We start from the raw sequence: 18,633 nt of genomic DNA, 5'->3' as shown, positions 1-18,633 counted from the left end.
TCCATTATTAGTGTGTTTATTATGTTAGAATCATTTTGGTTCAATCTACAGTTCCAACACTGATTACTGATTTTCACTATAGTGCACTTGACCCTTAACATAACTGGACAATGTTTAAATATTCGTATTAGCTTCAGTAGATAAGTTACAAGATACTGAGAGGTGATAAATGACAGCACACATCCTGCAATTATCATATAAAAACCCAAAAACAAGACACGAAGCAAGAAATAAATACAGACGTTGTTCAAAACATTCACATTTACAGTATTCTTCTTGGAATAGATGCACACAAAATATGAAACCGTATGAAAACTGTTTTACTTCATTGTTTTTTTTCCCCCCTTTAACAGTAAATCAATCTGCGCTCTTGGCAGGTCTGGTCAAGTTAAACTAATGGAGATGAATGGAGGGGGAGCTTTAAAGCTTTGGGGGAAAGCTCTTATAGTTGACACGGTTCAACTACTAACTCATGAGACATCACACAATCAGTGCCCGACTGCACGAAACAGAAAAAATAAACCGACATATCCCTGCTCAAGAGTCTTTCAAAACCTCACCCCGGCACAATAAAATCATTTCCTGCTCAGATATGACAAATGGCCAACAATCAAATGCAGCTGGTGCAGATTTACTACATTTTAACGCCAACGACAACAATTTATATTATTTTCAGATGATCATTATATTAGATTTATGTCATTAATGGAACAAACAAACAAAACAAAGAAGCAGAACATCCAGTCAGGCACTGCAAATACCCTGAAGTGAAATAATATACAGAAAACACACGGGCTGGAATGATTTATAATGGTGTGACAAATAAACCAAATCTTATCAGGAGGCACATTCAATCATGTGACGAAGTTTAAACCACTACAGACTGTTCTTGGATCTGTATTTAGGACGTATTTACCACAAAACTTAACAAAGCTATCAAATTTAGCAGCTCATTAATGTTCACTCATTTGCTTTCTTTTTATAATCTCAAGGAGGAAGTCGTATCGGACTCTGACCACATGGTCATGCTACACTTTACACATTACAGTGAGTTCTTGTATTTGAAGTCTGAAAATCACACTCAAGATCTGTCCCTCGTGGTCGCTGAAGCTACTGAAACTGTTGTGGTTGTGGAAATTTTGCAGGGAAAACTTCATAAGCGGCGAGTTTGTCCAATGAAAATGTGACATGCGTTACATCTACTGTATGCATCGAGTAACTGCAGCATGCTCGCGTGAATGTTTGAGTATTTATGTCCATCAGCACGACACAAGGTGCAGTTTGTGTTTCTGACCACATAAGGATAGTAGATTAACAGATAATTAGCATTTGGCTAACATATTTGCTTTAAACTCATGTATACAGTTGCTCTACTTCTGTATGTACTGTACAGCTCCATGAACACACCACAACATGAACGCTGTAAACTGGAAATGAAGACATTCTAACGCTGAGCTCCACTGTGGGAGTTTTCCTCTGTTGGGAGTGTCTGTTTCTGCGGCTGGTTGATACGTTCAGGGTCTGCTCCGGTCGTCAGTCTATCTCTTGGGTCTGTCAATGTCGTCAATGGCCGCCAGAAGTTTCTGACGAGCCTTCTTGTTTATATGAGAGCCCAGGCAAACGTTCACCAAGTTGGCTAGCTGCTTCATGGAGTACTCCTGCACAAAGACACAACGAGTCGGTCAGCAAAAGAAGAAATGCAGATGGAAAACAAAATGACTGATCGAATAAAACTTTATTTTCAGTGCTTCCTTGTCTCACCCTGTGATTCTTGATGAACTGCTCCATGTCATTCTCCGTCAGGTAATAGGCCTTGATGTAAGTCTCGACGAACTCTTTGTCAGGGATGGGTCGCAGGTCGGTCAGCTTCTCCAGCTTCATGAGGAACTGTTGGAAGTCCAGCTGCATCAGGGCCCGGCCCTCGTTGCTGCATTTCTTCACATTAGCATAGCTACAGTAGAGGACAAAACAGTGGAGGGGAACAGAGGAGATTAGCGTTGTGCAAATTATTCATGTTAGGACATTACTGGAAAGTATGGAGGCAAATTGCTGCCATGCCAGAGAAAGAAAAAGGTGGTGAGTTTGTATTTCGTAATAACATTCTGGATGGTATGTTTTTAAAAACAAGTGTCAAATCTTTTTAATGATAAAAATCAAAAGAGTTATATTTCAGTAAATGTACTATTTGTATGTATGATACCTATAATAGTTAAATTTGCAAGTCACAAATTTCATTTAAGCCTATAACGTAGCATAGACAGAGCAGTCTACATTAACTTTATGTGTTTTCCTTTGTATTTTATGTATAATGCCTTGTTTGTGTTACATGTTATTTATGGTTTGTTTTACCTGCCGTTCCCTTTGTCTTATTTTGTGAATATTAGAGTAAATAACGTGTTTATGAGAGAATCAATAAAAGGTTTAGGAGAAGGACATTTTACTATACACACATTCCATTCAAACATCACATACTATCTTTTCCTGGAGTAAATAAAGTGCTTGTATCTTAACATATGCCTTACAGTGAACAATTCATATTATTTTGTTTTTGTTTGTTTGTTTTAATGTGTTGTTTTTAACATATTCATATATTCTGGAGAGGACGTTTGTTGTTTTTAATGTGTACAAATTATTATAAAAAACATACAACTAAAAATGAAAGAAGAAAATGTACGTAAGATATTTATGAGTCCTTATGTGTGTGTCCGTGTGTGTCCTCTATTAAACATGGTGTCGTACCGGTCCACACAGCTGTCAGTAAACGTGTGTGTGGGCCAGAGTACACAAATATTTCAGTGTGTGTTTGTGTTTGTTATGAGTGTGTTTGTGTTTGTTATGAATGTGTTTGGCAGGGGGGGACCGCTGTCCACTGGCGGGGTCAGTGTGTGTGTGTGTGTGTGTGTGTGTGTGTGACATCTCCCGTGCATTAACACACCACACAGACAGGTCTGCTCTCTGTAAACTCTGTCTCACACTTCAGCTTTTCTCTCCTCTGTTTCCATTTTCTGCCTCACACTCTCTCTCTCTTTCGTCACCTCTGTCATCCACTCCCTCTCTTTTTTGCCCGTCGGGCCTGTCGGAGTTCGCTGCTGAGTGTTTGAGCTTCGCCTCAGAATGCTAACAGAGCCATTTCTGCGACTCTCTAAGGGGAGACGAGCGCTGGACAGAGAAATTGAATAACAGGCTGAGCGAGTCGCAGTACAAACAAACAAATATGACCACTACATCTTGGCGCGCCAGAGGGGTGGGAGATTTGTGTGTGTGTGTTTGGAGGGAGAGCAAAGAAGAAAGGCTTGCAACAGCGGCTTAAATTTGCACAGCACTGCAGTCGTAAAGGGCCATTTGTGCGTTGGAAAGGGTTCAAAAGTTCTCTTACGCAACGGGAAGAAAAGTGCTCAGCAAATGTGTTGGGAGCTAAATACGCTCCCTTTTCTCAGTGGGTGAGGGGCAGGTCTTCCACCTATGCTAAATGTCCAATGTTCTCGTTACTTCTTAAAACACGAGCAAAAAACCCACTTAACAAGCTTTTGTGTTTGACCTTAACAATTTCCTGCGCCTTTACAGCCCCACCAACACTCTCACTTGCCTTCAACAGGGAGACAATTTCTCCTTCCCAATCAAATGTGTGTAACCTCACGATAATTGTCAGCTGTTAGCGTCTCCCTTCATCACCGACTAGCCACTCTGACTTAGTGTCGCTGTGCATCACGTCCGTCTGATCAGATTTGATTTTATTTTTTTAAATCACACCTTCCTTCTAAAAACCCATTTCGCACATTCACCCAACACACTGAGTGAGGAAACGGCGGGGATGCAGGTGCTGAGAAAAAAAAAAAAAAAAACGCTCCGTCGCTCTGTCACTTATCACAACCCACATCTCCCGCTTACAAGGGAGAAAGTGGAAAAATGCATTACAATTGATGTGTCAAGAGCGTTTTACGGTTTGCGCAAGGACTGTGCCATGTGATTCCCTGATGGGCTTTTGGTGAAGCTGGAGAGATGCGACACCGATGGTTTGCCAGCGTGAGGAGGGATGGAGATGGCAGGAATTTAGAGTGGTTTTCTGAGGGGATTACTCCAGAACTTGGCAACAGAGTCTTCAGATTTCTCATGTATTGTAGGTTCGTCATGCTCAGGGAAGAATCTTTCTTTTATGAATTTATGATGTGCAGATGTTCACACTGAGGGATAAAGAGACCCAAAAGAGGGTGAAAAGATTCCACTTGGCCTTGATCAGTGTCTTCCCTGAAAGGATGCGATGGATGAGAGTGGAGGGGGGGGGGGGTGCCTCAGATCCCTGTGATGCAATAACTCACGCATGCTGTTTGGTACGCGTACACGACACAAGCTTAGGGACGGCATTTACAACTCCGGGAGAGCTCTTCAAGCCAAAATACACCATCCCACAGGTCAGCAGTGTATTTAGCGTGGTTATGTTACTGTTGGAAATAATTCATGATTCTAATCTGATTCATTTCAGCAGTCTTTGTGTTTTGTGCACATTTCCTTCCTCCTTGCAGCACAATATCACGCAGTATCAACTTGAGTAGTGTTAAATTGCTTCCTGAATAGCTGCTGAAAGATATCCTAAATAAATATTTTATACACAAAAGCTTACTGCTGACAGAGGATTTTACTATACTGAAAAACTATCAATAATTTATAGTTATATTCAATGGTTTTGGGTCTATATTTAAGAAAAAATAGTATGTAATCAGGCAGGGGCTGCTATCCACCACGATTTAAATATATTTCAACACAGCACAAATGCATTTATAACAAAGATGTTTCCAATACATTTGACCCTCAGACCTTTTACTGCTTGAATTTGTGACAACAGTCCTGCTCAAACATGAATATGCACATGTATTGTAGATGTAGATGTAAAGAGATGGATGTTACTTGCGTGGGCCAGCCTGGTGTGACAAAATCAACCAAGGGCAAACTGCAGTCTGGACTAGCCAGTCTGACACTTTGAGTGCTCTTAGCCGGAAACAAAAAGAAATGCACAAAGTGTACTAAACAAAGCTGACACAAAGTGTGCAGTCCATCCTGCTCAGGTAAAGTTACAGGAACTGCAGTCAAACTTGTTCCAACTGCTTCTGCTTCCTAAATCTTACAAAAATCAATAAAAAGAAATTAAAAATCAATTTACTATACAAGTAAAGCACATTATTCCCTTTTCCTCAATATTAATATTGATATTTGATTGTGTTGCCTAGTCCTAGCATTTACTATGAAGTGCTATTGTTGTCTTACTCTGGTTTTAAAGGCTGCATTACAGTAAAGTGATAAAGTTTTCTGAACTTAACAGACTGTGTGTGTGTGTGTGTGTGTGTGTGTGTGTGTGTATTCAATATTATATTGAGGCCATATCACCCAGTCTTAGGCTGCACACATCCCCTTGATGCTGAAGGGGTTTTATATGACTCCTTACCCTTCTACAAGAGTCCTGTTAGCCAGGCGGATGCAGTGTTCCCACAGGACGTTGGACACAGGCAGAGGGATGCGCACATGTCTGGAAACATCTCCCAGCCGCTTGTTAAATTGCTCAAACTCCTGGGAAGGTGGAAGACAAAGCACAGGAGAACCCATTCATGAGTTAACTAGAGGATAACAAAAAAGTGGCAGAAATAAATGATGTTCAGGAGGTGGACTTTTTCAAATTGGTTTCTGTGAAACTTGTTTTATTAAGACATATCCGTAATATCTAAAGGTAAACACATTTATCAGCCGCAGGCAAAAACAGGAAACAAGCCACGATGGGACCAGTGCAACTTTGGTTTTCCCAAGTGGAAGATAAACAACATGAAAGTCTTTATGAAAAACAACATTAATGTATTTCCTCTGACTTGCTCTCAGCTACTCTGTGTTGCTGGATGATGCCCAACACCCCCAAATCTGCATGGAGAAGCTGAGTTAGGAGTTAGAAAAATACCTTATACTGTGAACTGCACAACCCAATTATTCACAGTCTGCAGAACAAACTACACCAGGTATCTTTATCAATCTCTTTTTATACATACTTTGGTATATATAGTGGTGGTATAAGTAAATCAGATCAATGAGGCTAAATGATTTTTTCCCTGGAGTAAGCAGCACAGTGAGACAAACTGTTATTGTAATGCAACTCTACTTTAACTAAACAAGTTCAATGATTTTACAGTCTGGAATGATGGACACAACATCCTGATGGACTCAACAGACAGGGGAAGGAAATATGAATCCACCAAACCACAAATCATGAGTTACAACAAATCAATTGAACGCTGCTGAATACTTTACTGGGAACATCCAAACCAGATTCATTCATTCACTTCTTCAGCTCTTACAGTCACCCATACAGCCCATGGGTTCCTTTAATTTATGGCTTTTGACGCCTTTTGTAATGATTAATAGATTCATTGTCAACCATGACATTAATTGACCACTATATTAATAATCGATCGATCCGTTTGAACACTTTTTTAAGAAAACATAATTAGCTGATTCTGAAGAACAAGGACAAGGACAAGAAGAAGAAGAAGAACAAGAAGAAGAAGAAGAGCAAGAGCAAGAAGAACAAGAACAAGAAGTCAGCTCTGCTGTGCAGTTTGATGCAACTTGCTTGTAGCCCTAAAATCTCAAGAAGGGGTTTGAGTTCTGCCAAACATCTGAAATGCACTCACTGCACTCTGTTCAATTATGGATGATATTATACAATTATGATATGATGTTGCTGTGTATAGGGAACAAATTGAAATACATAAGGACTGTACATAAATATGATGGATGTATCTCAGGAGGTGTGTTTGCAAATATATGTCTGACGTCTTTAATTCACACTGCATCTCCTTAAAAAATGAAGCTGGATTTTAAGGCGTACCTAACTGCCATTCGTTTTGCAGCCAAGAATGAAAAGGCAGTTATTCACAAACACGTCCCACAATAGTTTGTGACTCTAGCATTTTGTCAATGAAGTCATTCTAAGGGCTGCCGCATTTCCTTGCCACTTTATATGCAAATCAATGCCATTGTTGAATGCCAGTGATCAACCTGAATTCATGAATAAAATATTCTCCTGACTGCAGTGCAACAATATGTAGCACAGTCTTTTCAGTCAATGCACACAACACAATCCATATGCATTATGAGTGTCTGACAAGTTGGCAGAGGAGGCTATTAGAGCCTGATGGGGAAAAGTACATGCAAGTTGTAATATGCATCATGTCAGTCCATCAGCTGGGACATTTTGACACGGTTCGGCATTTAAACCAGGCCAGTGAGGCGCACATTTTCAACTTAGGGAGTTCAGCTCATAAGCTAAATTAGTTAGAATAAACTGTCGAGCTGCAAACAAAGATCAAGTCTTTCCAGAAATTCCAAAGGTGAGTTTCGTTTTTCAGAAGCAGATAACTTTTGGCTCTGACTGGATGTGTAGAAATGTATCAATCTAATCCGACAACATCTGTGATTTAAAGCGGGATGTAATTAACAGCTTTCCGAGACATGCTGATGCATACATGGGGATTTGTTTTGCTTTGCTCCTCGTCTGTTCAGGATTTCACACCGGAGCAAGCACCTGAGACCTCTCTGCCTCTGTCTAGTGCTTGTGTGTCCCTCCAGCCCATGCAAAATGTATGACTGGATAAGTGGCCAGCGTGCATAAAGAGACACACTTAGTGGAAAACTTCCACTTCCAAAAATATGTCTGCACCCAGCGAGCGCACGACTTTAACAAAGCTGAAACTTCAGGAGAGATCTGCATTCAACTCTCGACTGCTCAACTATGTTCTAAATTATTCAGCTCATCCCAAATAATTGATATTGAATCATGAATTTAAACTCAAGAGAGGCAACAAAGAACTTTAAGTGGGATAAAGGGTAATGTTTTATGTTGATGGCACGGATGTTAAAACAATGTTTTCACCAGTACAACAACAAAAAAAAAACGTGAGGAAAATCTGTGCTAGATTAAAGTAAGTCTACTTCAGCTGCTTTCTGTGTGTACTACTTTTTAATAATGTGGATATTACATGACACTGAGAGGGCTGCGGTGGACATGATAGTTAGTATTTGATTGGGACAATTCTGAACTTATCCTCAATGTATAATACACTGCAACAGCAAAAAGGGATGCCAATCGTCTTGGTATCATCATTTATATTCAACTGACAAAGAGTTTTAGTGGCATAGATGATGCAACAGTCTAAATGACGAGATGTTTGCATATTATCTCTACGAAATGTGAGGAAAAAATGTCACAGTGGAGTCTCCATCCTTGTCTTAATGCAACGCAAACACTTATTACAACCCTGGATAACACATTAGCTATAAACATTTAAGAACTTGATAATATTTCACTGCCCCAGAGATGAAAAAAATGCAATTAATGTTGCTTTACTGACTCCATTTCCATTGTTTTCAAAAGATAATCACTGTTTCTAACTATCAGTAAACCACACAGCTCCAGAACAGCACATCACACGTTGCATGAAAAGCCACCGATAAATTTCTATGCAGCGTTACCTTTAACAGGACGTCCACATAAACATTATGCTGCGACATTATCTCCCTTATGTCCCATTTGACTCCAGCCATCAGGAGCAACATTTGTTCGTAGTCGATGGCCTTGGCTGCAACAATCCAGTATATTGGTTTTCGAAGCTCACTGGCTGTAGACACCGTCTGAGAGAACAAAGGGAGAATAAATTTTTGTATGTTCTGCATCGTTACATAAGCAGTAAACAGCCATGAAGCAGACAAGAAGTCAGGTTCTCTTCTGAGATAAACATGCTGTGCAGGCAACGTGACGTCATCGCTCGACAATGTTTCCTGGAGTGAAATTGTAGGACGTGACATTCATTTGATGTTTGGGGAAAACAGACCTGCCTGTGTACCTAACATTTCAAATGTCAAGCAAAAAAAAAAAAAAGAAAGAAAAGAAAATACTGGGAGCTGCCTGCGTAGTTATGAGCGACAGACAATTTTCTGAACAGTTAGGAGAGAGAGTTTTAAAAAGAAAAGTAAACGGCAGAGTGATGGTTACCGAGTACAGAGTGGATGCAACGGGAGAATTTTTTCAGAGCACTTCAAATAAAAGATACTGTGCTCGACTCGTCTCACTGGATGTTTTAATTAATGCACAATGACTTCGAAAGATATGTGGATATTTGATTATAATTAAGCTTCAGAAGTACATAACAAGCTTGCAAAGTAATCGACTCATACATTGGTAATCATACTCAACTGGGCTCTTACACAACACATGTGGTAGTACTGTAGGTTATACACAGATTATTAACAGCGATTCGTACAAATTTTGATTGTGTGACACACTGACCATAGTCAGGTGTTTGGTACAACCCTGCCTTTAGCTGACAGTGATGACATGATTATCAGATCCTGCAATTGCATAGACTTTAGAGAGAAGGTGCAAGAATACCTGGGAATAAAACTGTTGCAGGAAGGGCTTCTTGGCTGCTGGCATCATCGTGTCCAGGTGGGACTGGAGGGATTCAAACTGCTCAGCCAGAAACACACTGAAAAATAAACCCCCAGAAACAGTGAATGGAGAAGAAATGCTGCACAACCTGGAGACATGTCTGTACATTCATTACCCTCTGGGCATTTTCTGTTTCACTTGTCCATTCTCCACAGTTGCTGCCATCTAATTTCTCCCTCGTGGTCATTACAGATTAATGCAATAAATAATTAATATGAACCGACTCCAGTGCTGTCACAACATAAATTGTCCCTCGACTCTTTGGACATGGCGCACTTTGTCAAAACTAGTTTGAAATTTTCATTTCTCACCTCACAAGGCTAATTATCATTCATGTCCAATGAATCAGGCAGCAATTTTCAAAATAAATGGATTTCAATTGTCTTTGAAAAACACAGAGGCCAAGTCAAAAAATCAGAAAAATAAATACAAAACAAAAAAAGATCAATGCTGACAGAAGTAATACCACAATTCCTCTGTGAATCCAGCGCTGACTAAATAAAGACCTTCTGACTCGGGCTGATCGATGGCTCTCAAGTGTCACACTAAATTGCAAAATAAAAGGAGCGAGTCTGAGTGGACTGAAGTTCAGGGTTGTGTCCGGAGTTTAACAAAGCATGTCTGCTGCAATACAGCACGGCTCACATACTGATTTCTTTACAGATCCAGGTCGAAAACAACACAAATGATGAGACGGTTGACTTTGAGAGAAGAAAACGATTTAACAGGACCAAACCCTGCGCTCCATGAGTGCCCACCACATTCTGTACAGCCCCTTGAAACCAAATCTTGTTTGAAGTCAACAATAAAGTCACTGGGAGTGAAAATGACACCATCGCTCTGAGCATCTATCCTGCTGTTCCTCTATCAGACGATACGATCTGGGAGTCATGAGGTATGGTAACATTTTTGATAAAGAGTAGTTTTTACAAGGACATTTCACACTTATGTGAAATGGCGACCCTGTTTCTACACTACCAAAAAATAAATCTTTTGTATTCCTTGAGTTATGAGTTATTAGCTGACATAACCCTTTAATGATTACAATTTCACATGTATCAATATTTTCAATATGTGTTTGTCTATTTTGACATGTGAACTAAAATTTTAACACATACTATAAAACTGTCAACTGTATATTTTCACAAGTGATTGACCTTTTCTACATATCAATGAAAGTTTCACATGTGAAAGTATGGTACAATCGAATGTGATTAGCTTTCTTTCACATGTGGATTTAGAATTTCCACATGTGGAAACAAAACATGGCACATGAAATCAGAGGACATTTGCTCCCTCCCATGTGAATTCTACATTTTCACATAAACCCGGTATTTTCACTTGTGAACTGAAATTGTAACCTGTGAAAATAAAATAACACATTTTTACATATATGAATAAAAATAAAGTTTCTCATGTGAATTACATATGTTCATGAGCAACATTTTATAATAACCATAACTAATAAATGGTTAACTTATAGTTAATTAAACTCTAGTTAATAGTTCACTATATCCAATAAATGAAATGTTTTATAAATAATTTATGAAGCAACGTTTAGTGTAAAGTAATGCTTTGTTAATGGTTAGTTAGTACCATGCAAGTCATCTATAAACATTATTTGGACAGTTATGACTGATGCTTATAAACCTTTACAAATGCTTGAAAAATGGTTTATAAAGCAAGTCATTCTTTGTTAACAGTAAAATAACTATTAACTAAAGTTTAATTACCTAAACATTTACCATTCACTCATGATGTTTGTTATACACGGTTACCAAAATAATACATCTTAAATGGTGTTTTATAGTCAGTTTTTATTCAAATTAGAAAATATATGTTCATTATGAATTTTAAAAGGGAGGATTACATGATTATAAAGAATATAAGACAGTTACAGCTGAATCAATCAGCAGCTGTTTTCTTTTCCCACTATTTATGACCATAAAAAGCTGAAGTCAGTATTTTTTAAATGGGTTGTTTTTCAGGAAAAAATTAGAAAAATCGGAAAATCATGAGCCGTAGGTAACGGGTATGCAATTTCCAATCCCAGCATGGCTGATTTACCTAATACCAGTAATTAAGATATTTGAGTTCAAGAGCTGGCTACGCTGATGCTCCACAAACAGACCATCTGTAATGATGCTGCATGGCAGTGAAAACTGGAAACTCCAGCAGAAATCTTAATATTAAAAGCAGGACTGAATATTAATAAGAGCTGTCCGGTTAACACAGAAAGTGAGAGCTCTGCACTGAACACAGCCAGCAGCCCGTACATGAGCCCAGTGGACATTTGTTCTTTTCGTGGAGCAGAGAAAATCACATTAAGGTTAGCTGGAACAGCTTGTGTTTACCTCGGCAACATGGTGCAGTACGGGGGATAAGAGCACATCCTGCAGTTCACACTTATCTGATCACACTTCTATAAATAAGAAAGCTGAACAACAGCGAGAGGGGCAAACAACAGCGAGAGGGGCATCTTAAACAGCTCTAATCTTTCCTCTTTCTGATCGGATGATGTTTAAAACGACATATGCTGAAGATGTCAGAAGTTCTCACAGTACACACTAAGGTGAGCTGCCTTTTCTAATAACACCTTTTCAAACGGAAGATCTTTTCATGCTGTTCTGACCTGAATTAAGTCTGTCTCCTTTCACCCCAGGGAACCTTTTCCTTTCAAACTTTACCAAAGAAACATCTTCACCTCCGCACTTTAGCTCTTTCACTTTCATTATTCTTCGGAGCTTGTTCCCTGCCCATGACACATGAAAAAACTTTGTGTGAGAGAGTGTGAGCCTATTCAGCACCTTTGCAGCAGTGTCATCTGGGCCTTTCGGTTCCAGACTTTAATCATAAGGCCGTTGTACACTGCAGACTTTACGGGGACCAAGAGTTGTCAGCACTGACAATAGTTTGGCTTCATTATGTAATTATGGATGTATGTAACAGACAAAGATAGAGTGGAAGAATAACCACACAGACGGAGCAAGAAATTCTATTTAGGGCTGAAAGTCTCACTTTCTATTTCAATAATAGTTTTTTTTAAATCTTTCTTAATTTAAGCTTTATTGATGTGAACGTTGAAAACAATGATGCCACACAAACACACGCTGCACGTAGCACAAATCTTTGATGGCCAGACTGTGTATCAATGCCTGATGAGATTATGAGCACCTTGAGGCGAGGCAGTGAGCCAGAACCAGCTCCTTAACTTGATCAGAGAAAACGCTTTGATGAACATAACTGCCAAGTTACATCACGCTGCCTGGACACAAGTGACGACATGAAACAAGCCATGCTGTCATAATCCTTCCCCCCATATCACACTGATAAATACCAATACCGCTGTGCAAGTACTTCTATTATTGCATACTTTATGATTATGTATCAAGACAAAGTTATTTGTTTTTATGTAGTTTTTTACTGGAGTGTAGAGAGTACTCACAGAGACTCAGTGGCCACCACCCTCTGTGCCAGCCCGTACAGAGTCCCACTGTTGGTGAGGACCACCATTTGGCTGAGATGGGGGCTGGGCACCTTCTCCTTCCTGTCCTCTGCTGGGCCGTGGACACCTGCGTTCTCCCCCACTGCCTCCTGAAAGACAAAGAAGAGGATGGGGAAGTTATCAAGCAGACTGAAAAATGTACATTCATGTGCCAAACACATTCATGTACAGTTCATTTTTGCCTTTTAAGTTTTCAGAGACAGTTAGTAATTTGGGAATGAAGCATGAAATGGTTCAACTTTGATACCTGATTGCGTGGTTTAATTTACTTTAATTTTATTTTAATTTAATTTCCGAGTTCCAATGATTATTATCATTAGAAGCATTAGAGACACGTGCAATAACCAGGGATCAGAGGTAGCAATGGATGAAAAACTGAATGCTCGATATTCTTCTGTATTATATATAAAACTATATGCTAATCATGAAGCTGTGCTGCTGCTGTGGAGGAACTTTGTCCATCTGCTACTGTAACAGTTAACCTGACATAACAAATGTTTCACTTGCAAAACGAAGACAAAATGTAGATGTATGCTGGAAGGTAAGCCTAATCTGAAATTCAATCAACCTTCAGGAACTCGGGTTACATCCAAAGCACACACACTCTCAAATTCTGCTGACCGAACACTCCTCAGCAGCAAGCATTTATCTTCCTTTTCATATTTTCCACTATACCTCTCCATCCAGCGGCCCTTTTATCCCTTCATTTGAAAAACAATTGAAATAGAAAAAGAAAGATTTCAACCTGAACCCCCTCGCATCAATCACAGTAATCTATATCATATACATAGAGCGCCATTGAGATTCCTAACAGGAGGGCAGATCATATTAGTTTCTATAAGGCGTGTCGAGATGACATGATGTATCACATTGGCATGTAGAGCTCTGTGGCTCTAAAGCCCCCTGAAACAGCCTCTGGCAGATCAATAGCAATCACACAGGTAATGAACGAATGGGAGCTGTTAATGCTGTACCACATCATCCACTTATATGCTGCACTCCTGTGCAATCTGGGTCTAATATCGTGTACGAGCACCATTATTCCACGCCACCAGTGGACCGCTTTTAGTACTGGGACTGCACCAAGTACAGACGAGCTATTTTAGAATAAGAAAGTATGTAAATCAAAGCAAATGGTTACATCACTTCTAATTAATCTGAAAAACTGACAAGAACATTCATACACCATCAAAACTAGCGTGATAAAGGGCCTTTATGTCATCCGTTTATCATCACAGAAAACTAGAGAGAAAGCTAAAAATTGGCAAAGTCTGCTGTAAAACAGGCAGTGGTGTTGTGAGAGGATGACTTCTTACTGTATGCTGCTCCAACACCAATCTATCCACTAAAATAAGAAGTATAAACAGCAAACAGAACAAAAATGCACAGTTTGCAGCCCCGCTGACAATTTATGGTTCGGACCTGCTCGACTGATAGCGCCTCCTCCCGTGTGAAAACTGCAACCTTTCCAAAGCCGCCAAGTTATCTCTCTGCATTCGATCAAACCTTCACTGTTGCAGAAACCATTATCAGTCTGAAATAAAATTTTATCACATTCAGAAGATTAACGCTTGAATTATATTACGTTCACTGTACAGCAGAGGGAATCTAATGGCTTCCCTATGCAGGGTGCAATTTCTCTCTCCCAGGAATGACTCTCTGTAAATATAAACCCTGTTACTATTTAAATAATAATCATGAATAAAATAAACTATTGAATGGAAGGAAACTCCACAGCACAGACGGTAAAATCAAATATCATGAGCCTTAATTAATAATTGTTTTGTTTTTTTACATCTTAAACCAGAATTCATATCCGAACACGGTCTGAATCAATAGCAGCAAACTTCGAGAACTGAACTGAAAGGATAGGAGGAAAAGTATAAATTGATCTTTTGTCCACTGCAGACTTTCTCTCCTCCGGCACGAGGTTGCAGAGTCTCTTATCTGCACTAAAACATCCACACTCTGAGCTTTATATAGCCGAGTCTCCTGGAAGTGCAGTGATTCTAAACTCAGGGAGAACAATTGAAGCTCCAAATCAAAAAAACGCATTTTGTTGGCTTAATAAACTTATTTATGTAACGATTAAAATGATAAACAAGGACAGTCCTCAACACTTCACCGCACATAAACATGACAAACATGCAGCGGTTATGGACTCAATCCAGAAAGGCCATTACTACCCACATTCAATTGTGACAAATGATTTAAGATTTGGATCGTGATAAAAAAAAAACAACTATTTCACTGCAGCGGCTGGTAGCAATTTGTTGACCGACCGAAACAGACACAAAAGCAAAAAAAATACACAATGTAAGCAGGAAATTCTTGCGTTTTTTCTTGTTTGTGTAATTCTAAAATAGCTTAATTCAACATATGAAAAGAGTGGTGCTACAACTTTGGTCAAAACATGCAGCTGCACTCACAAATGTATCATTCTTTTTACTTTCTGGTGGTTAGCCTTTCAAAATTCAAGTCTTTGACTGGTTTGTCCTCTCTGCTGCTGCCTGGGGACAATATGTTTGCAGGGGGTACAAAAAGAAGCACGCAGAGAAATGCCTCTTCATTTGCAAGCCAGGCTACAAGTGCACCCCGAGGAAGAGTTTTAATATGCCATTAATATGTACATGGTTGCTTTGAGTATTCTGTATTTGAACATGGCTTACAAGTTATGAAAAAGTCATCTTCAACAACCACCAGCACCGCTGCCGAGCTCTCATTTACATGTCTGCTCCATCTCTTCTCTTTCTAACATTACACTGTGTAAGCTTTAAGTCTGCTGTATCAAACTGACTTGTCGTTTCTGCATTATGAAAGTCATGCATGTAGCTGTGTATTCTGCTTTAACTTAATCAAAACAATTAAACTCTGGTTGCGTCGGTCTGACATTACAGCAAAGTCGGGTTTGGTCTATTTTTAATTGCTCCACATGAGGCGTGACCTTTCATTGACTGTGGCCCTGCAGCATAAACACTCTATGCAAAAAAGAAGGGAAAAAAAGGAAACGGAGGCTTCTGTCGGGAAAAAAGTCGAGTTTCTTTTCCAACTGTGTACAACTCTGCAGGGATTCTTCAGGTAAAAGCAATGGCTGCTTGAAGAAAAAACATCCATGACATTTAGGATTTTATGTAATCGCTTTTCCCGACTCCGAGGTGGGGAGGTGAGTGCAAGAACAATTTTAGACGTGCTACAAGCTTTGGCAGTTTGTAACAGCCGGAACAGAATTCATCCCCCGTTTGTTGTGACACGCACACGTAATGTGTATAGGGCAGCAACTAATGAATGTTTTCATTGTCAATTAATCTTTCGATCAGTTTCTCTATTTATCGCTTGGTTGTTTGGTTGTTTTTATGTCAGAAAATGGTGAGAAATATTGATCACTTTTGTTTAAAACTAAGATGACGTCATACACTGTCTACAGTTGTCCACAACCCAAAGATATTCAGTTTATTGCCACAGTAGAAAATATTCACACTCATGAAGCTGAAATCAGAGAATATGGACATTTTTCTTTAAAAAAATTACTGAAAACAATTAATCAAGTATCAAAATAGTCGGCTATTAATTCAAAATGACTAATCGATGAGTGGACTAATTGTTGCAGCTCTAATGTGATACAGCATCAGCCTTGAGCCATAACCTCATGTTTGTTAGTTTATTAGATGCTTGATCTACTTACATACTCAAAATGGCAAACACGATTTTGATGGGATCACATTAACATAATTTCCCGTTGTTGTTGCCCTTTGGTGCCCCTGAATATTTAAATGATGTTTGGAGATAGGCATGCAAATCACATCTGATACAGGAGGCGTCTAACATGTTAATGGATACAAATAGAATTTGAATGCTTCTGTCTGTTCTAATCAGCAAATAAACCTACAAAAGGCTCAAATTAGAAATGATTTAATTCCCACAAATGAGCGACTGAACTTCTCAGCTCAATTGTTTTCTCAACCCTGTGACAGTTATGACACAAGCACAGTCATCGTAGTGGTTGTTGGCAGACGTGTAGCAAAATGCAGCTGCTGGAAACCTCAGATTTATCAGGAAAAACAGATAAGAATTTAACTTCATGTTTCTAAATATAACTTCACCTATAAAGATGACTGCTCTTCAATCATCAGCGCAGTATCAACCTACTGTGATCAGTTGCATTGTAACATGTCGCTTATTTGACGTCCTCAAAGATATGACTGCGAAAACAATTATGATTTCACTTTTATGACGACGCTCGATCAAAATGACGAACGACTCCAGGGAGATAAAAGAAAACTGACTCCATGCGGCTGCTGCGGTGCCAAGTGCGTGCAAAAGAATGCCATATTGGACAAATTAAGCACCAGTGATAGATTTTTCAAAGTCATACAAGAGCCTGAAAAACTTTCCATATAGAATGACTTATAGTGAAGAGCTCATGCATCTTTTGATTTACATCCTGCAGCTGCTGAAGATATTTAGAAGAGGCTCAAACCTCAACAGCAGTTTCTCTGCTGTCCCACTGAGATAAATAGTGAAATAGCTTTTCCATAGTGGAGTGTAGTAGATTTGTCATATAGACTGATGATTATTGTTCCATGGTGATTTTGCAACATTTGTGACAATATAACAACTGTTAGTTCGACTACGGAACAATATCTGGCTGGCTAAGGCACGCGATATTTAAAAATGCCTACATGTTTGTACATACAGTATCAATCTGTAATTATACTGTGTACTGTAGTAGCGCATACAAATATTCCAGTAAATTAAAGAATATAATTCACATGAGTTTTGGAAATTGAATCCACATTCTCGAGTTTCACCTTCTTCAATGAGAGGATTTCCTGCTCTTCTCTTATATCTTTGGTTGAAGTAACAAGACATTTGAAGACAGCATCTTGAGGTCTGGGAGGTAGTGAGGAGCATTTTTTAAACCACATTTCACAAACACAAATAAAGAAAATAAAAGATAATGTGGATCAATTCACAAAAGAAATAACTGTTTGTTGCAGTCCAAGAAAAATATCTGCCAGCTGCTTTAAAGGCACTAAATCCTTCATACACCACCTGCAATCATGCTCTAGTACAGTAAATACTCGTTAGTTTAGGATTGACAAGCTGACATTAACATGTGACATTTAGTCCCTTACGGAGTCGATTCATTGTTAATGGTTTCCTGTTCACGACGTGGAAAAGAAAATAGAGGGAAAGAAATCAAATTTTAGACAAACGCAAAATGAACATGAATCCTGTATTAGCAGCTGTGAGACACTGCATTTAGTTTATTATTACAAGCATATGAATGATGTCCTGTGTTGAGAAAAAAAACAAGGTGTGTGCATTCAAGCACGGTAAAACAGTTCGACAATGAAATGCTCTCAGATTGCATTTGTTGCACTCCCCAGAGCCGTCTCAAAGTCAGAGCCAAAGGCTGAGCGGACACACTCTTCACTCAGCAGATATTCATAACACACAGTCAGAGGTGGCTTCCTTTCTATACGCCAGACATCAATTTGGCAGGTTATGGGTCGGAAAATATTCTTGTTTTTATTTCTCACTGTGAAGAGATTCACCTCAGAGTACTTATGTAAATGATCATCAACTCCTGACAGAGTTTAACACACACAGAGACCTCAGACAGGGAGTGAACTCTGCAAAA

General features: G+C 39.2%; 1 protein-coding gene across 2 annotated transcripts in view; it reads right to left on the bottom strand.

Annotated features, from left to right (window-relative positions):
• vps50 (VPS50 subunit of EARP/GARPII complex) overlaps window positions 1-18,633 on the bottom strand; it is a 101,424-nt gene continuing 82,791 nt past the window's right edge. For both annotated transcript variants that reach the window (XM_084379808.1, XM_084379809.1), the window contains 6 exons: window positions 12,930-13,078; window positions 9,425-9,521; window positions 8,509-8,667; window positions 5,438-5,559; window positions 1,762-1,951; window positions 1-1,658 (listed from right to left, as the gene is read on the bottom strand). In XM_084379808.1, the coding sequence (XP_084235934.1) occupies window positions 1,539-1,658; window positions 1,762-1,951; window positions 5,438-5,559; window positions 8,509-8,667; window positions 9,425-9,521; window positions 12,930-13,078 (837 nt within the window). In that variant the 3' untranslated portion in view covers window positions 1-1,538. The remainder of the gene's footprint in view (window positions 1,659-1,761; window positions 1,952-5,437; window positions 5,560-8,508; window positions 8,668-9,424; window positions 9,522-12,929; window positions 13,079-18,633) is intronic.

The sequence above is a fragment of the Pagrus pagrus genome (genome assembly GCF_965226575.1).
Source record: "Pagrus pagrus genome assembly, chromosome: 17".
In the NCBI taxonomy this organism is placed as follows: Eukaryota; Metazoa; Chordata; class Actinopteri; order Spariformes; family Sparidae; genus Pagrus; species Pagrus pagrus.
This window is presented reverse-complemented; position numbering and strand designations above follow the sequence as displayed.